We start from the raw sequence: 20,399 nt of genomic DNA on the forward strand, positions 1-20,399 counted from the left end.
TGCGACCGCTTGGATTTTGCTGAGGGATTCTCCCACGAGATTAACTCAACCCGGTGTAGGACCTGCCCAGGTAAGAGCTCAGGTATATACCAAGGGACCAGCTGTCACTAAGGTAGGGGGGTGCCCAGGGTTCCCTCGGGGGGGATTAAGGTGTCTCTTCACTAATGCAAGAAGCATGGGGTACAAGCAGGAGGAGGTTGCTCTCCTGCTTGCAAGTAGTAAAATCGACCTGGTTGGCCTAGTGGAGACATGGTGGGATGAAACTTTTGACTGGGCATTAGACATAGAGGGCTATAGGTTGTTTAGAAGAGATAGGAAGGGGAAAAAAGGTGGGGGGGTTGCGTTCTATGTTAGGGAACAGTATACCAGTTCTACCTTCCAAATGGGACCAGAGGAAGGCTTAACTGAGACCCTGTGGGTCAAACTTCAAGAAGGACGGGGGGAGAGGGATCTGGTGGTTGGGGTTTACTACAGGCCACCACATCAGGAGGAACAGCTGGATGTGGAATTCTCCAGGCAGCTGGGGGAGGCCAAGCATGCAAAGGATGTTGTGGTCATGGGGGATACGAATTACCCTGACATCAACTGGGAGGAGCAGTCAGCCAGATCTAGCCACTCATGAAGGTTCCTGATGTGCATACAGGACCTACACCTTGTGCAGGAGGAACACATCCCCACTAGAGAAAACGCCATACTGGATCTGGTGTTAGCCTCTGGGGATGACCTGGTGCTAGTACAAGGGAGGCCAGGGGACAGTGATCATGAAATGATCCAGTTTGCTAATCAGAGAAAGGTGGGGAGGGTAACTAGCACAGCACAAATGCCTGACTTTAGGAAAGCCAACTTCGATGTGCTCAGGGCAGTAGTCAGGGAGGCACTCAGAGCCCAGGGGGTAGCTAGTATGGGGGTCCAGGAAAGGTGGTCCTTCCTCAAGGAGGCTATCCTTGGGGTGCAGCAGGACGCAATTTCTCTGTGCAGGAAGGCAGGAAAAGGATCTAAGAAACCTTCATGACTGAGTGCGGATATCCAGGCTGGCCTGAGGGCAAAGAAAAAAAGCATACTGGCGGTGGAAGCAGGGGGCAGGGACAAAGGAGGAGTATACCTCCCTGACCCAAGCTTGTAGGGATTTGGTAAGGAAGGCTAAAGCAGCACTGGATCTTAGATTAGCTTCTGGGATTAAGGATAACAAAAAGTTCTTTTTCAAGTATATAGGTAGCAAGAAGAAGTCTTGGGGTAACAATGGACCCCTACGAGGCAGGGCAGGGCAGTTGGTGACAGATGTGCGAGAGAAGGCAGAACTCTTCAACAAGTTCTTTGCCTCCGCGTTCCTGTCCACTGACAATGGGGTGCTCTCAGTTGATAGTGTAGTGGCCCGTGAAGGATGCAAGTCCCCCAACTGTTAGTTCAGACCTAGTTAAGGATTACCTGGAGGGCTTAGATGTGCCCAAGTTGGCAGGCCTGAATGACTTTCATCCACGGGTGCTGAGGGAATTGGCTGGTGTCATTGCGGAGCCATTGGCATGGCTGTTTGAGGACTCCTGATGCTCGGGCCAAGTCCCTGAGGACTGGAAAAGGGCCAATGTGGTCCCTATTTTCAAGAAGGGAAGGAAGGAAGAGCTTGGCAACTACAGGCCAGTCAGCCTCACTTCTATCCTGGGAAAGGTCTTTGAAAAAATTATCTAGGGCCATATTTGTGAGAGCCCTGCAGGGGAAGTGTTGTTGAGGGGTAACTAACATGGGTTTGTGCCAGGCCGATCCTGCCTGACTAACTTGGTCTCTTTCTATGACCGGGTAACAAAGAGCTTAGATATGAAGGAGGATGTTGATGTCATCTTCTTGGACTTCCAGAAGGCCTTCGACACAGTGTCCCACCCAATTCTGGTGGGCAAGCTGAGGCACTGCAGCACTGACAAATGCACAGTGGCAAACTGGCTCCAGGGGTGCACTGAGAGGGTGGTGGTGGATGGGTTGATGTCAGTCTGGGAGGGTGTGGGCAGTAGAGTCCCCCAGGGCTTGGTCCTTGGGCCGGTGCTGTTCAATATCTTCATTAGCAACCTGGATGAGGGTGTGGAGTGCATCCTGTTCAAGTTTGCTGATGACACCAAGCTATGGGGTAAAGTGTATACACTGGCAGGCAGGGACCGCATCCAGGCAGACCTGGATAGGTTAGAGAAGTGGGCAGATCTGAACAGGATGTGGTTCAACAAGGACAAGTGCAGAGTGCTGCACCTGGGGAGAGGGAACCAGCATTATGGTTATAGGTTAGGGGCTGACCCTCTCAGAAGCACAGAGGCAGAAAGGGATCTTGGAGTCAGGATTGACTCCACAATGAATATGAGTCACCAATGCGATGAAGCAATAGGCAGAGCCAACCGCACCCTGTCATGCATCAACAGGGGCATCACTAACAGGTCCAGACAGGTCTTGCTCCCCCTCTATGCGGCGCTGGTCAGGCCACAGCTGGAGTACTGTGTCCGGTTCTGAGCGCCGCACTTCAAGAAGGACGTGAACAACCTGGAGAGGGTCCAGGAGGGCCACCTGTATGGTTGGGGGCCTCAGTGACCAGCCCTATGAGAAGAGGCTGAGGGACCTGAATCTCTTCAGTCTCTTCAGAGGAGGATGAGAGGGGGGATGTTGTGGCTGCCTACAAGCTTATCAGGGGCCACCAGTAAGGACTTGGGGAAAGTCTGTTCACCAGGGCCCGCCTTGGAGTCACCAGGAACAATGGCCACAAGCTGAGGTAGGATAGGTTTAGGTTAGATATTAGGAAGAACTACTCCACTGTAAGGCTGGCCAGAGCCTGGAATAGGCTTCCCAAAGAGGTGGTGGTCTCACCTTCTTTGGAAATCTTCAAGAGGAGACTGGATAGGCATCTGGCTGGGGTCTTATGACCCCTCCCATCCCCAGTGCTCCTTCCTGCCCACGGTAGGGGGTTGGACTAGATGATCCGTCTAGGTCCCTTCCAACTCATTGATTCTATGTCCAGGAATTGACGTCACCCATGACAACCATAGTCCTGGAGCATGCGGCCTCAGCCAGTTCCCAGGTGAACTCCTGGTCAAGCTCAGGACTTTGGGTAGGAGGTCTGTAGTAGACTCCCACCGATGTGTCCCCTGTGCTGTGTTCCCCACAGATTTTAACCCAGAGGGTCTCCAGTCATCCACTCTGGTCACCAATATCAGCTTACAGGGACATGTAGCTTTCCTTAACATAGAGAGATACACCCCCGCCCCTTTTATCTACATGATCCCTCCTGCACGGGGTATAGCCATCTATACCCGTGGTCCAGTCATGGGTGGAGTCTCACCAGGTCTCCATTATCCCTATGACATCATAATTATTTGCACTGAGCAGGAGGACAACCATGATTAGCTTTAAGGCTATAGGTGCTCTGGGAGAACTAGCTGGCATCTAAAGGAACTGAGGCTTGCTCTAGGACCAATTAGGCAGCCTTCCTTCCAATCAAACAACTATATCAAAGTGTAGCAGGCAAGTACCAAGGGGAGGTTACCCTACAGGTGGAGGTGGGTAAGCGTTGTGTGGCCACCAGGGGGCATTATAGTCACCCTGGAATCTGAACCTAGCTACACTAACCTATTATTAAAACTTCATAAACAACCCTCACACAAGTACCCAGCAGAATGCCATAAAAACCCCAAACACCCTTAACTGCCACAGGTACAGCAGGGGGGATGAGGACACTCTCAATGTCCTGCTACTGCAAGAACAGAAGCAGTTTGTTAAAATACACTTCAGAGCTCCAAGGAAGAGAACTATGCTCCATGCTGCAGAGTAAGACCATATATAGAGATATGCCCCCTTCCTCCTTCAATGTCAAACTCAAGAGTTATACCAAAGCAGCCTACTGGGTCACAGGACCTTATCGAATAGTGTCATATTATGGAATATGAATATTCCACTGTGACTAATGGAATGCACCAAAGTTGTAACAACTGTAATTTAAAACTCAAAATCAACACCTAAATCCTGGAGGAAAGGTGAGAAATAAAAACAAAAACACATATTTACCTGAAAACAAGGTGACTCTGAATTTAGATTCTATACATGGAAAAATTATAAATTTGTTTGAATTTTCCATGCATGGAATGTAATTATTGGAGGGTCGTCTTAAATTTGTCACTGCTACTGCTGCAGTGAGAAACTGTAATGGACAGTAGCTAGTGGCCTGGGGTGGGGTGCAGGTGGTGGGAGGAAGGCTATGGGCGGGGGGTAATAGGCAGTAGGGGGACTAGTGGTGGGGAAGACAGTGTGCGGAGGGTCAAGCAGTCTGAACCCTCCCCCTTGCTATCCTGCACCTTGTCCCTCCTCCTGCCTGTCCCGCTCAGCACGTGCCTCCCCCTATTTGCCCTTAGCAACTGTCCTCCCCCCAGTGGCTTCTGGCCCCCACCAGTCATGCCAGGTCAGGGGTTCACCCAGGGTCTGAAGAAGTAACTGAGATCCAAAGGAACATAAAGAGTATAAGTATATGGGAGCTAAGGAGCCAGAAGCCAGGAGATCTGTTTGAGGAACTAAGTCAGAGATCCACAGGGTCAGGCAGAGCACAGAGTTAGGAGGCCAGCCAGATTAGGTATCTGGGAGATCAAACCAGAGTGGGTTAGTCTTTTTCTGGCTTCAGATATCAAGATAAAGTTAGGCCCTGGCTTCAGAGATCCCAGCATACTACTTAAGGGTAAGACTCAAATAAGGAGCTGACAATCTACCCAGGCACTGAATTGCATCAAACTCCCTCCCTTTGCCATCAACAAACAAAATGAATTCAAGTGGTCAGTGCTACCTCAGTACTCAATTACACTGTCAGTAAGCAGGATAAACTGCAGGAGCCTTGGCTCAGATTTCGTATGTGATCCCTCTCTCCTTACAGCAAAACAAAACAGGAGGAAGCCGAAAGAAACACTTTTCACACAGCACAGATAAAGGAATGGGGGAGCATGTGTACCCTGTGTCAGCTACTTCAAGTTATGATCACTCCTTGTCTTCAATATCCCAGAGGATATATTTATTGCTCCTGGCCTCATCACAGTCACACTCCTGTAAGCTGAATGAGAACTCTCTCTTGTCCCCAGGATTCCTTTGATTTTCCAGCACACACAAAAAATTCATAGGTGATAATAAATACCTTTAGTAGACAAATGGTAAGACAGAGCCGTCCCAAGGGTACGGAGAATAGGGGTAAGCACCCCGGCGCCCCACACTTTGCGGGGGGGTCCCATGGAGCCAGGGGGAGCAGCTGTGACCCCTCCCATGGGGCCCACCTGGAATTAGTGGCTAAGCCCCATGCCACAGAAGCAGCACAGAGCGCCCCCCCCCTTTGCAGGGGTACCACAGCCCCATGCAGTGTTAAGGGGGCCCTGCACCCCCCCAGGGTCGACTTTGGGTATAGATATTAAAAGAAGAGTCATGGAAAGGGTTTCCTTGTATGATATTCTTTGAATACCCAGATACATTGTCAGCATTATTTCTCTTTTTGGTGACAGTGAGTTACTGCACATAAGAATTGCTTTCCTATGATTATGAAATATCATTTTTTTCAAAATCACGGGGCTGGATCTTAAATAATCAAGCATTCTCTTGTGCGGTGTTCTTTTGAACTTTGCACGAGTCAGTATTTTCTACATTTGACTGAATTCAATTTTACATCCCTGCTCTAGTTACAGGCCATTACTGAAAACACTATTTCAATTCTTTACTTTTCAGGTCAAACAAGGTAATACTGTAACTTTAAAGTACAGATTGTTATCAGAGAATGTTGCAGAAACGCACTGCCCCAAAGACAGCCTCTAGAGGTATTTGGACAGAATTTCAAAGATGCCTAAAGTTTTGAAGAGTTTTCTAATGGGACTTGCAAAAGCATTTAAGAACACTGGGCACCTAAGCCACTCATACATGTATAAAAATCCCTTTAAGGCATTTCTTCTGTGGGAAATCAGGGGACTCAGTCATTTTTGAGAGATCAACCTCAGCTAACCAGTGCTAGTGAAAGAATTAGGCCTTGATTTTGTATAAGGCTCCTCAATTTTGGTGGGCTAATTTTCAAGTTGTAAGTGTATATGATATATTATCTGAATTAATTTGTCCTGTGCCTCCCTCCCACTACAGCTTCCAGCATTCAGGGATGTAGGAAGTCCTAAATTTAGATTGTACCCCCAACTACCATGTTTAATACCCACTGATGGGTCCTTCTATGAATTTGTCCAATCCCCTTTTGAACATGGTTAAATCATCAGCTTCCACAATACTGAATTCCAGAAGTTAATTACATGCTGTGTGAAAAAGAACTTAGTTTTGTTTTAAACTTGCTACCTAATAATTTCACTGTATGTCCCCCTAGTTCTAAGTATGGCAAGATACAGTAAAATAGTGATTCTCCCTTTATTTTCTTCACATCTTTCATGATAACCTTTAAAGAATGATAAACTGATAACCTCCGGGTTGTAGAAAAGCATTTTTGACAATGAGGAATATTCTCAGAGCTAGCTTCCAATCACTACTGCGGTAGCAGCTGTCAGCTGTGCACGCTTCCTTCCTTTATCATACCCTTCATCAATTTTGTTTTCTCTAAAATTTTCTAGTCTATCTAGTCTTTCCTCATGAGGAAATTTCTCTATACCTCTGGGTCATCCTTGTTGGCTTTCCTCAGTACCTTTTCTAGATCTATAATACCCTTTCTGAAATAGTGGGGGTGGGGAAGTGGACAAAACTACATTCAATATTCAAGGTTTTGGTTTAACATTTGACTGCTGCTATACTACTAGGGTTGTGTTTTCACAGAACTATTCACAATAATTTCAAGATCTTCTTTAAATGGTAATAACTAATGTAAAACCCATCCTCAGATGTGTGCAACTACCACCATTTAAACAACAGAAGGGGAAAAACTGTATAATATCTTTGCAGTAGCCAACCATACATGTAACAAGGCCTAGTCTGACATGATGTGTTATGAGCCATATGACCTGGTCAGGTTCTCCCTGGAATGCACATTTCTTTTTGCAGACAATTAATAAGGTTGATAATGGTAATGCATCTGTCCTCAGACAGTTAAACTTTGACTGTCGTGGAATCAAAAAACACTCCTATATATCATATTCTCTGTGCATGTGAGACATTCTCTTCATCAGATTGTCAGGTTCAGCAAGGTAGAGTTGGAGGGTACACTGAAGACAACTTAGCATTTGTGGCTTTTTCCTTTGGACCATCAAGACAAGGGTATACTAATATTTCGTTTTCTGAGATGAGTTACTACCCACTTACAGTTGATAAAGACTTATGGTGCTGTGGACAGACCAAAGGATAGTACTCTGTCCTGGCGCATTCATTCACGTTCCTGTCTAAAACCTGAGTTTCTTTCTTTACACCACATACATGGAAATATGAAAAATGTATCTTGTAGGTTAAGAGTTGCAGAGCAATTCCATGGACCTAATATTGGAATTTTGAAGTTATCTTCTTAATGTTAAGCAGCAATTAAATGCAACAAATTTATTTTTAAAGAGCTCTTCTATTCCTCAGAAAGAGATGTGATTCTATTTTTTGCTCTAAGGCTCTTGAAGGGTACCCTGAATAAAGAAGGGATGGAATGGAATTGCAGGGACTACTTCACTGAGATTATTTTCAGAACCAGGAAGTCTGGTAATTTCCATTCCCATATTCTCACAAAGAAAGTGTCTTCAAAAGGGAAGGGGGAGGGGTAAAGATTCACCTATGCTGATGAAAAGTAGGTCGTTGCCTGTGAAAGCTCATGTCCATCTAAACCAGTTAGTCTCCATGGGCACTTTTACACATGCTCTGGGGATGAGATGGGGGGCAGTGCTTTAATTAGAATGGCTCCAAGAGCCATTCTAATTAAAGCATTGCCATGTTTTTTATGTATCAACATCTGCATGCTTAAAATTGGTGGCAGGGGTGCTTGAACTAAGGCTCATTCAACGAGTATGTCAGAGCAGCTTTGGTGCTTGTGTATGCTGCCTGACTTCAGACTAACACGGCTAGTCACCTCTCTGCTCATGTTAATTATACTTAAAACCACAAAACAATATGGTTTGTATAACCACAACATAAATCATATGTTCAGAAACTACAAAAGTGGTATAACTAAGTCATATCTATGGAGATTATATATTATATGTATGCTTACTGACAAATATCAAAACTATTTAGTATAACTGTTGCCAAACCACATTAAAATTATTCTTTGAATATCAGGCCCTAGCTTTCAAGAGTCAAATAACACCCTTCACTTTTTAGACAGCTTTTACAAAGCAGTAGGGAATTTGTTTTCTAGGCTATAGAAGCATGTATATGTAATCCTTAATTTATGTAAGTTCTTTCCTCTAGCTACATGAATGCTATTAATTGAAAGGTAAAAAGAAAACACGTTTCTGTGCATTTTAAGAAATTCCATCTATACTTGTTCTGCTGAATATTTCTAAAGGCTCAGATGAGAATATTTTTTGTTTTCAGTTTCTCTATTAAATTCTTTCAAAATAATAAAGTTATCAAACCTACTCGAATTTTGTTTTTTCTGCTAACTTTTATGCAGTCTAGAGACTCTAACACTCAAGTTTCTTAGGACTGTAATAGGGTCAACCACATTTAGAACTAGCAATCAATGAGAAGGTGGACAGGGCAACACACTAGGTAAGTATGGATTGCACAGGTATTAGAATGCATATTTTTTCAAACTGAAGAAATATTAGTGGTAACAGATGTGAACTTGACAGTTTACCAGTCTCCTAAGTAGGAAAAAGCTACAGCTAATTACCTTATTTACCTGAATCCAAGAAAACTTCAAATTTAAGGTTATCCCCCAATAATTAGATTCCATTTATGTAAAATTATAAATTTGTTACAATTTTCCATGTATCAAATCCAATTAGGGAAAGATCATCTTAAATTTGTCCACCCACTGCTGTGGCAGGGAAAGCAGCAGTAGGTATTGAAGAGCCAGACCCTTGCCCCCTTTCCCCCTGTGCCTGCCCCCTCTGCTGTCTGTCCTCCACCATGTACCCCTTAACACATAGCCCCTGCCTCTGCCTGCCCCCCACTTCATGCCTCCCCAACCCCAGCTTCCCCCTCCAGTCTGCCTCCCCACATCCTGCCTCTTCCCTTCCCTCTCCCCCTGCAGCTGCCCTACACCCCCTTTCCCAACTGCAGCTTGTCCCTCCACCCCCAGGTCACACTTGCAGTTTGCTTCTCCTATCCCCTGCCTCCCCTGCAACTGGCACCCTCACCCCCTACTTGGGAGTAGGGCAGGGGATGGGGGGGTTTCTCCCTCGCCCTATAGTCAGGCAGCAGTTTTCTTCCTCTCCCTAGTCTTCCCAGTTCTCCTCCCTGCCATGTGCCCCCTCTCCTGTCAAAAGAGCCATTTCAGCCCAGGGAAGATGGTGGTTCAGTCCTGGCTTCAGCCCTGTGCTCAAGGCCAAAACCAGAGCTGAGCTGGCCCCTGCCCTGGGCTAGTACTCAAATCCAAGATGAGCACCCCCCACCCGATGCTGATTAATGGCAAAAACTTCACTGGTGATTTGAGTAAATACAATATGTGTTAATTCCTGGCAGTGTTGCAGTAAGTTTTCAGTGACTTGAATTAAATGCCTAGTTTTAATCCTTTCTTTTTCATTGACCTGAGGTTTCCCCTTATAATTCTTGTAGCAAAGGCGTACACGGTGAAGATCATCAAAAAATCTCAATGTGGATGCACATACCAAAAGTGGTATGAGTTTGGAAATTTGAAAAATTTAAGAGAGGCTACTGTTCTTTGAAACATACATTATTAGTAATAAAGACAATGATACGATTTCAATCCTGAGTACTGAAATCCCAATTTATGAAGTAAGTGCAAGACTATCCCTCATAATATTGATATACAAAACTTGAAAAATACAAGAAAACCATTTATAACTTTAGGGAATTTCCTGTGAAATGTTGTAGTGCTGTCTTAGACATTCAGTAGATATCAATAAATTATAGCTAATTCATTTAGACAGCCGGTGTACAATCCAACCTCTTTTCTCCATTTGTTCCTCATAGCTAGGAACCAGTCTAAAAGATCAGAAACTGGTTTAAACCTGTAACAGAACAGATGTTCAGTGTACATAAACCAGTTTGAAAATGGCTGAAATTGGTTTGAGATTAATCTGGTTGAATGGAGTATCAGACTTAACAGATTTGAGTCAAACTGGTTTATGCAAGGTCTGCCCCAGACGCCTTGTTGTTTTAAGTTAAATCAGACTCCCTCAGCATCCTGACATGCTGCCTGGGCTGGGTGAGGCTCGCTGCTCCACAGCAGGGCTGGCTCCTCCCCTCTGCTCCCTGGCTGCAGGTATGGCAGAGACTGCAGACATCTGCTTGGCTTCCCCTAGCATACAACATGTTGGCTACAGTTTGTGCTGTGGGAGACCAGTTCCTTCCTTAGAAAAGCTGTTTAGGAGCTTGAATTAATAGAGAGAGGCTTTGTTTTCTGATGGGGTGATAAACACTGTTATCAATTCCCTGCTGGGCTGTTCAGGAGGGGGAGGGGGAAGCCCTCCCTAATCATAGCGTCCTGCCTGGCCACACCACCCTCAGCTCAGCATTATGGAATGGAAGGGATGGCTGTTTTAGATCCCCCCCCAGCTTCTAGCCTGAGCCTCTGCAGCCATGTGCCTGCATTTCTGGGATGTCTGTCTAGTTACAAACTGGTTTAGCCTACCCAGGTTAGACTAACCTGCAAAGCATAGGCGACTGGTAGGGGATGCACAGGGGTGCATGTGTCCCCCCGATGGACAACACTGATGCTGTCAGTAGGGCTGGTGCCCCCCGACAGGGTCGGCAGCTTCTGCAGGTGCCCCTCCAGATTCAGAAGGCACCAGTCACTCATGCTGCAAAGATTGAATCAATTTGGGCTCAGGCTTTTTAAATGTCTATCCCTAGCCCATGTTGCCATATGCACATTCTTTGAATGTGAATGAATGAATAAATAGTCAATTAAAGTCTGCCCTGGTTAGGGCAATGAAACTAGATTGCAAGTTCTCTCTTCTATCTCTTAATACATTTTTGTATAGCTTCCTTTTCATAAAGGCATCTGGGAATTATTATGAAACTCAGATACATAAATAAAACTTAGTAGATGATGTTTTACATGACAGAACTGGCACTAGCATTCCAAACAAACACAAAAGGCTCACTCAAGTAAAAAGTTATGTATCCAAAAATGTGTGCTACCATAAAAAGCTTTATATGGTTTGTAAAGCAGAGCCCACAGAATTCACTTTAGTGAAGTAATTTCCTCCTCTATATTATTAACATTTCCTGTAGTTTTATATATAGTTTTCCACAGTAACAACTGTTAGTTTCAAAAACTAATAAACAAATATGGTTTGGAAGACATCCAAGAAATACCAAATTTAGACAACCCACCAAATGGCATATGCTCAGCTTCTGGAACAAATATTACAACTCATCTTCTTCGAACATACCTAAGTTTGAAAATATTCATTAGACACAAATGAAGACAAGCACATGCATGTCTGAATTAATCACTCATGAACTGTAAGCTCTTACATAACATCTAGAAAGATTTTGAGAAATTAATCATGCCACTTAGTTTCAACATGATGTTTTATGACTATGTAAATAGAAATTAAGTTTATTTTTCATTTTCAGAAGTATTACTTTAAGTCAGATGCTTAAAAATTCTTTTAAAATAGGTTAAGTACATTAGCAGGGTTAATGATCATCATGTGACAAATATTTATAGTGTACATACAATTAAACAAACAAATACTTTGGAGGTCTACAACAGAAATGGTGGGAAAAAAAAGATGAATCATAGAAAAATAATTTTCCATATTCAAGTAGTCTTACAGGTTTGGTGCCATTTGAGAAGGGCCAGAACTTAACTAGAACTAAAACAGATGACTCCATATATATTTGATATTTTAACTGGAAAAAGAAGTATGTCATACTATTAAAATGCTACAGTAAGTCTCCAAGAGAGAATCTGTGCAGTCTAAGTTAAATTAATCATTCGATATAAATCACATTTATAAACACTGGAAGGTAATGAAAACCTACTTATTTTGCTTTCCACTAGAAATGTACACAGTTAACAGATTAAAGATAAGCTTCAGAAAAAAGAAAGAATACAAATAAACTGGAAACTTTAAAAGGCATATGATGCCTCATGTCTACTGATACGAATCAAGTAATGCAAATACAGTCACTCTGAGTGGAGGCATTTATTACAATAGCAATCTATTGTATTGATGTTACCTTACTGAACATAGTAAACATTTTTCAGGTACATAATTTCCCAGTATTATAAAGTGTTTTCACATAGCATTATTTATATTAGGCTTATACTGTGTTTAACCACTCAGCAACTAGTCTGTTCAAATAGTACTTTGTTTTTAAGTTTATATCAATTGCTTTGAATGGCCTACTTCTCATTGGCTGAAATGAATAAAGTTCACTGCCTAGGGCTGCTCCAATCATCAGTCTGAATGGTCGCTAACTAAATTGATATTAAAATATGTACTGCAATTTGTGAAAGCACTAAAAAAAAATTAGTTATTTCATTAGGGAATTCTATAGGAAGTTTTGCATGGTATTGGTACCTTCCAGATGACTTAGTATCACACATTCATAATGATTGCGACAAAAGCACTTATACACATCTCTATTTTTACATCAGATTATTTTAAAAAATTGTTCTGAAAATAGACATTCAGCAATGTAGTGAAATTTGATGCCTAGAAACCAGGCACTTCAAATATTACAGTGGGAACTGAACAAGATCACTTATCAGTTCAAGATTTCAAATTTTGAAGTAAGGTAGGTAAAATATTTCTTTTATACTATTAAAAATAATGGTGGTCTAAAAAAATCAGGTTTTTTTTAACATTTTACAATACCTTTTAGCCCTTCTGAGTCATCAGTGGAAAAACAGAACATAATGTCAGTGTTTTAAAGCTGCAGTGCTAAGTGAGAATAAGTTAGTGGGGAAAAAACATTGAAATTTTGAAAACTTTCTTCAATATATACAAATTGTTTCATGAAAAAGATATTAAATTAAATTATTATTTTTAATTAACAAGTTAATAAAAGTAGAATTTAGATATTACTAAGGAAAAATAGGGAATGTAATTGCAAATGAATCTGGGAGGGGCTTAGTTGCTCATGAAGAGCCAATAAATGTTATTTACTGTTTCTGAAACTTTTTGTGGAAGAAACCAGCAAAAATTAGACATATCTAAAAAAGTATTTAAAAATGTTTCTTCCACTAAGCCATTATAGATATCTTCCTTATAACCCTGTAAGATCAGGAGTGAGTGACACTGTTCATGGCAGAGGTAAGTAATGTTCTTTGGTAGGATTAACCTGATTATTCCAACTTGCATTTAGAACTCTACCCCATTAGGTGTCTTTTGAGCTAAGCTTTGAAGTAAAATAGAAAAAATGACCCTGTTGCAGAATTTTGCAATGTTAGCTAGCTTCATAAGAAATTATAACGATTTAGTGGAATTTTGAAGAGTGGGCTAATGGATTCCTTGAACTATTTAAATTCTTGAGATGTCAACAATTATCATATGGAAAACAAGGACTGTTAAGCTTGGATTTTACCTGACAAATAACTAAAGTGATTTCAAGTAATTTATTTAAAAATGTGATTGTATCCATTATTTTTAATTAAACACAAGTGTTCAGTTCTTAACTAATTTTGCCATAACACAGAGATTTTAAAAGCACTACTATGCATCATAGCTGAATTGCAAAAAAGTGTAGCAGGAACAAAGGGATACAAATGACTTCCCTACAAAAGGAGATAAATAGTAACTTTTTCAGTTACCACTGCATATAACTTATAAATCAGCCTTAAGCTACGTAAAGGCTTTCAGTTTCTCCTGGGAGAGTCGCTCCTCTCCTAAGAGAAACCATGATTATATAGATGTTCAGGGTTTTTCTCTCAGAACAAAAATGGATGTTCTGGCAGAAAAATAACCTGGGAACACAAAGAGTGAAATCAGTCCTGGGAGAGTTAATATCTGTACACAGTCTCTTCAGAGAGACGTCACAGCACAGTCCCCCAGCATCTAAGATGCTTTTCCTGCCTTGCCCCACCCCTCTGGGAGACAGTGAGAGTGTCTACATATGCATTTACACCAGCTAAAATTTACTGTGCTTTAAAGCAGGCATTAAAGCGCATTAATGCTTTGTGTGGACTTGCATGATGCAAGTAAAAAAGTAAAGCTCAAGTTGGCTAAGAGCATGTGTAGATGAAACGAGGATTTACTTCACCCTAAATTGAAGTGGTGGGTTTTTAAAAACACAGCTTCAATTTAGGGAAAAGTAAACCCCAACATCGTGTACATCCATGTCTTACTTGCCTCTCCATGAGGGCGAGCTGTGCGGGCAGGACGGTCCCTGAACTGTGGGGCCTGGTGCTTCCCTCCATGACAGCAGTGGCCCGCCCCCCCTGGCAGCATCTGCCTTCAGGCACCCGGTTCAGACAGTCCCAGCTCAGGCAGGCAGGCAAGCTCTGGGGGGGGGGGGTGGTAAATTCAGGCTTACCACTTCCTCCCCCGCTTTGGTGAAGCCTGCCTTCCCTGGCTGCTGCCAGGCTGCCTGCACGGGCTGCCTGTACAGCCCCTGAGCTGCACAGAGCCTGGTGCTTTGCTCCACTGTTATAGGGCAGCAAACTAGAACTCCTCAGAGAAGTTCTGGTTTGCTGTGTCCCGAAGTCATTTAAGGTGCATTACACTGCTGAATGTGCCACAGCGGTTGGAATTAATATGCAATATACCACCAACGTATGCAAACACCAACACAATTAAAGTGGAGCAAAAGCATTTAACCCACTTTAAAGTGTTGTGTACACATGCCCCAGGTTGCCATATTTACTGCGCAGTACGAGCCTGCATGTGTAGATGTGTGCCCATACTGTGCAGTAATTTTGGTTACTGCACAGTAAAGGCACATTTGTAGATGAACCTAGTGCATCTCTCACTGGATTCACTATGCCAACTGAGCAGGGAGAAGACCTTTGCACTCCACACACTGTACTGCAGGGAGACACAAGGCTAACTCTGAGCAGTCTAGGTCAGCCAGTCAGTGCTGCCCTGTTCACTGTTGCCATTCTGTCTCCAGGCAGACTTAAGGAGCTTCCACAGTATTCTGAAATGTCTGCGCAGGGGCCATCTGGCTGTGCAACATCAGCAATGCAAGCCCTCTGCTCTTCAGAGGTTCAGCATTCAAATGTCTCTGTAGGTGACTCCAGGTAAGTTTTTCTATGAGGAGAACAAATCAAGGGGAATTATTTGAATGTGTGTACCCTCCCTCAGTGTATGCTCCAATATGGTATACCTAACAAACAGAACAACATGATGTTCTTCCCCAACAGCAAGTAAAAAGGAAGAAATACCAAACCCCTCGCAATATAAAATGTTGAAGATTCATAGATTGTTAGGGGCTGGAAGGGACCTTGCAGATGATTGGGTCCAGCCCCCTGCTTTATGCAGGAAGACAACTGGTGTTCAGTGACTCCAGTGAGGTTACTGTCCAGTCTCTTCTTGAAAACCTCCAGGGTAGGTGACTGCACCACCTCTGGAGGGAGTTTATTCCACAGTCTGGACATCCTGACTGTGAAGAAATTTTTCCTGGTATTAAGCCTGAAGCAGCCTTCCAGGAGTTTGTATCCATTGGTCATGGCCTTCCTTGGGGGTGCCCTAGTGAACATTGTTCACCAAGCTCCTGATGCACTCCTCTGATATAGTAGTAAGCCTCTATCAAGTCCCCTCCCAACCTTCTCTTCTTTAGACTAAAGAGGCCAGGTCCTTCAGCCCTTCCTCGTATGGCTTGTCTTGCAAGTCCCTGATCATATGGGTGGTGCTTTTCTGGACCCTCTCAAGTTTTTCCACATCCTTATTGAAGTGCAGCACCCAGAACTGGACGCAGTACTACAAATGTGGTCTCACCAATGCTGATTACAGTGGGAGTATCACTTCCCTAGTTTTATATGAGATGCTTCAGTTGATGCATGGCAGCATGTTGTTTCCCCTGATGACCACCACCTTACACTGATGGCTCATACTCATACAACGGTTCATCATTACCTCTAGGTCCCTTTCAGCCATGGTGCAAGTCAAGCTGTCACCACCGAGCCTGTGTCTATATTGAGGGTCGTCTGCCTCCAGACGGAGCACCTTACACTTTGAAGTGTTAAATTTCATCTGGTTCCGGTCTGCCCAACTCTCGATCCCGTCCAGTTCCGCCTGTATCTGTAACCTATCTTCTGACATGAACACAAAGCCCCATAACTTGGTGTCGTCGTGAACTTCACCATCAAACTTTTCAGTCCCCCATCGAAATCACTGATAGAGACATTGAAAAGCACCGGTCCAACCACAGATCCCTGAGGGACACCACTGGCCACTTTGCACCAAGACGATACAGATCTGTTCATGAGAACTTTCTGGCTCCTATCCTGTAGCCAGTTTCCCACCCACTGAACCGTCCAGCAGTTGAACTCAAAATCTTCCAGTTTTCCCACAAGGCTATCATGGGATACTAGATCAAAAGCCTTTTGGAAGTCTATGTATATAATGTCTCCCATGTCTCCTGTGTCCAGGTGGTGAGAGACCTGGTTGTATAAGGAGATGAGATTAGTAAGACAGACCTATCTGTGACAAAGCCATGCTGGCTGTCATTCAGAATCTTACCTTCTACGAGTGTATCGCACATAGATTCTTTAATGAGCTTTTCCAGGATATTCCCTGGGATAGAGGTGAGGCTGACTGGCCTATAGTTGCCTGGGTCCTCCCTCTTCTCTGTCTTGAAGATGGGCACAATGTTGGCCCTCTTCCAATCCCCAGGAATTTCCTGTGTGCCATGAATTCTGAAAGAGCTTTGCCGGGGGTTCTGCAATGACCTCAGCCAGCTCCAACACCACTCTCGGATGGAGTCCATCCAGTCCTGCTGACTTAAAAATGTCTAGCTTTTCTAATTGGTATTGCACCCACTCAGCATCCACAGTGGGGAGGCTGTCAGTCCCAGCATGTCCTGCATGAGCCTTATTCTCACTTAACTTTCCCCTTGGTCCAGTGAAATATGGAAGCAAAGTGGACATTCAGTTCAGTTTTTCCCTTAATGTCGGTTTCCAGCTGTCCTGAGGTGTTAAGCACAGGTCCCACACTTCCATTTGTTTTCCTTCTACTGCCTACATACCTAACAAAGGACTTATTGTCCTTGACATCTGTAGCGGACCTAAACTCAGTCTCTGCCTTGGCTTTCCTGATCATTTCCCTACAACTACTGGCCACTGTTGTATAGTCCCCTTAAGGACCATCCCTTGCTTTCACTGTGCATACACCTCTTTTTTCTTTTTTAAGAGGACCACAATGTCCCTATTAAGCCAGGAGGGCTTGCCAGCCCTTCTGCTGCCTTTCCTTTTTGCAGGAATGTTTTTCTTTTGTGCTTTGAAGATCATATCCTTGAGCAACGACCACTCTTTGTGCACCCTATTTGCCTTGCCTTCCTGGTCACACATCGCCCCCTCTCCTAATGGTCTGAGTCTGTCTAAGTCAGCATTTTTTAAGTCCAGGACTTCAGTCCTGCTGGGTGATTTGTTGACTTTGTGGTGGATGGTTAACCTGATAATTTCATGGTTGCTGTCACCCAGGTTACCTTCAATGTTCAAGCCACACGCCAGATCATCTCCCTTGGCCAAGACCAAGTCTAGGACAGTGTTACTTCTGGGTGGCCCCTGCACTTCCTGGGTCAGGAACAGCTCCTTGATCAGTCAGGAAACTGCATGAACTATTTGACCTAGCCAAGTGTTCCTCCCAATCTATGCCTGGGTATTTGAATCACCCAGGATAACCAAGTCCCTTGCACGTGCAACCTCTGTCAGTTCTCAAGAGAACTCCAGATCCAGCTCTTCTCCTTGGTTTGACAGCCCGTAGTAAATGCCTACAATTAGGTTTCTCTCACTTCGCCCCACTGTAGCTTGACCCAGAGGATTTCAAGCTGCTTATCTTTGGAGCCAATGTAAGCCTTCAGAGAGGTGTACTGCTTTCTCAAATAGACAGCTATCTCTCTATTCTCCCTACTCTATCCCTTCTGTGCAGGGTGTAGCCCTCCATGGCTACATTCCAATCATGTGAGGAGTCCCACCAGGTCTCTGTGATCCCTGAATGCTGAAAAACAAGAGGATGTAGTATTGCTACAAAATAATTTCAACAAGAACCACCCCCAAATCAGCGCTCTGTTATTAAAAGGAAATAAAAAGATGCATTATATCCATCCTAGAACTTCCACATCCTTTTACTATTAAAGGACTGTGACATAATATTTACCTACTGAGGTCTGGCACATATGAGAATGGACAGTGAATTGGCAATATATACCTTATCTTGTGTAGATTTTTCATTTAATACAGTTCTTTTCCCTAAAAACACAGCAAAGAATTACCAAGATGTTCATAGTTTTTATTCATAGATTGTAAGGCCAGAAGGGAACTTGGAAAATAATGGGGTCCAGCACTCTGCACCAGGCAGGAAAGACAAGTAGGGTCAGGTGACAAAATGTCTGAAACAAATTGTCATTTCAAACAACTTGAACTTACATTACTTTCTGTCCAAATACTTTATGACACAGGTGGCACAGGCAGCCTCTGTGTATGGAACATGGCAGACCAGAGAGAGGACAGACAGAAGTGGCAGACAGGGCAGGAAGCAGAGTGCAAACCAGCAAACTGGGCAAGGAGCAGGAAAAGAAGTAGAAAGCAGACCAGCAGATCAGATGGGAAGAGGACTGGAGTGGCGCTTGGTGAGGGTTCATGGTTAATTTGTGACATCTGCCAAAAAGGTTGGCCCCCACTGAATTGTGAGATGGGAAAGGACTGAAGTTTTAAAGCTATTCTTTAACGAGATTATCAGAAACATAAAAATTAGCATTTAAGGAATAAAAAGGATCAAAATATCTATAGTTGTCATGAAACTATAATTACAAGCCATTTGTATGATGACTATACAAATTGTTGTGCTGGTAACTCACATTAGAATCATACCATCTTTTAAACAGACAGTTTATTACGCGGTGAATAGCAAGCAACCCTATTTGTAACTAAAGCAAATATTCATACTACTATATGAATGATGTAGTATGAATAATGCAAACCTGACTTATTTTTCACAGCCCCAAAATTATAGCTTGTGTAACAATTGACAAAATAAAGTCCAAAGAGGCTGGACTATATAAATAGAAAAATTCCTGCAACAGGTATTTATTCCATTATTAACGTCATAAACTTGTTCAAATAAGAAATACTGTTCGAAGTAAGCATACACTTCATTTTAGTACATTAAATTAAATCAGTTTAGTATAACACCATGAAGATTATTATTTAATCAAAAAGTCTTATTTAGACTTTATCTGCTTTGACAACATTCTGTTAAGTATTTATTGAATTTAAGATATCCTACCTATATATAACTACATAAAAAGACAGTATATTCATTTTACAGCTTCATTCTTTAAACTGGTTTGATAGATTGATAATATCCATTATTACTGGTTTGCTCCTTTAATGAATACATGCTTATATTGTTTGAAGAGTTCTACTCTGTAAGGAATAATGTACTGTAAATATTATTTCTAAGAAGTGTAATTTTATATCAGGAGTAGATTTGCATGGACCTCCCCATACCTCAAATGGCTACATACCACCTATTATTAAACTTTAGGTTTTACCAAATCTTCTACTAGACACACAGAGTTAAGCATGAAGTTTTGGCTGTGATACAGGCAGTGATGAAAAACACATGAGTAGTAACAAGTCTTCTTAATATCTTTCTTCAGTACTAAGATGGGCTAATCTGTAGAAGCAGTTTACTCAAGTATCACCAAAGGTGCCAGGAGGATCAGGAACATTTAGAGTGAAATTTTTCCTTGTCAGAAAGCTAACTTTTTCACAGCACTCAAATTCTTTAACATTTTCTTTATAATTAAACAAAACTGGAAATAAATTTTTCAGGTGGATGATCACACTGGTTTGGGAAGGACCGTCAAATTTACAAGGTATGTTACTTCTGCATGTCTATTCACATTTAAACAGCAATACAGGATTAAGCAACAGATTTTTAATCACTATATGCAAACTAATACTGTAAAGCAAATAAATGGTTGGCAGTATTAAATTCTTCAAAAATGTTTTTTGAAAATGTACTTTGCAGTTTCAATATTTTCTCTTTTATTATAATTATAACAAAAAACAGAGCAGCAGTAACAGTTCTCTAGCTAGATTACCAGTATTAACCAACTCTGAAAAATAAGATACATGATCTACTATATTGTCATATTTACTTTTGAACATCTAAAAAGCCATCATATAAACAGATTCTCCA

At 42.6% G+C, this 20,399-nt stretch overlaps 2 protein-coding genes across 9 annotated transcripts in view; one reads left to right on the top strand and one right to left on the bottom strand.

Annotated features, from left to right (window-relative positions):
* The window catches only part of CENPP (centromere protein P), a 319,520-nt gene that overhangs the window by 108,774 nt on the left and 190,347 nt on the right, over positions 1-20,399 (bottom strand). The window lies entirely within an intron of this gene.
* ASPN (asporin) overlaps positions 19,777-20,399 on the top strand; it is a 50,131-nt gene continuing 49,508 nt past the window's right edge. For both annotated transcript variants that reach the window (XM_090022532.1, XM_090022533.1), the window contains exon 1: positions 19,777-20,073. Coding sequence is in view for 1 of the 2 variants with exons in the window: in XM_090022533.1 (XP_089878659.1) it covers positions 20,034-20,073 (40 nt within the window). In the remaining variant the exon portion in view is untranslated. The remainder of the gene's footprint in view (positions 20,074-20,399) is intronic.

This window comes from Crocodylus siamensis, chromosome 11 (genome assembly GCF_052110815.1).
Source record: "Crocodylus siamensis isolate JL-2025a chromosome 11, ASM5211081v1, whole genome shotgun sequence".
Classification (NCBI taxonomy): Eukaryota; Metazoa; Chordata; order Crocodylia; family Crocodylidae; genus Crocodylus; species Crocodylus siamensis.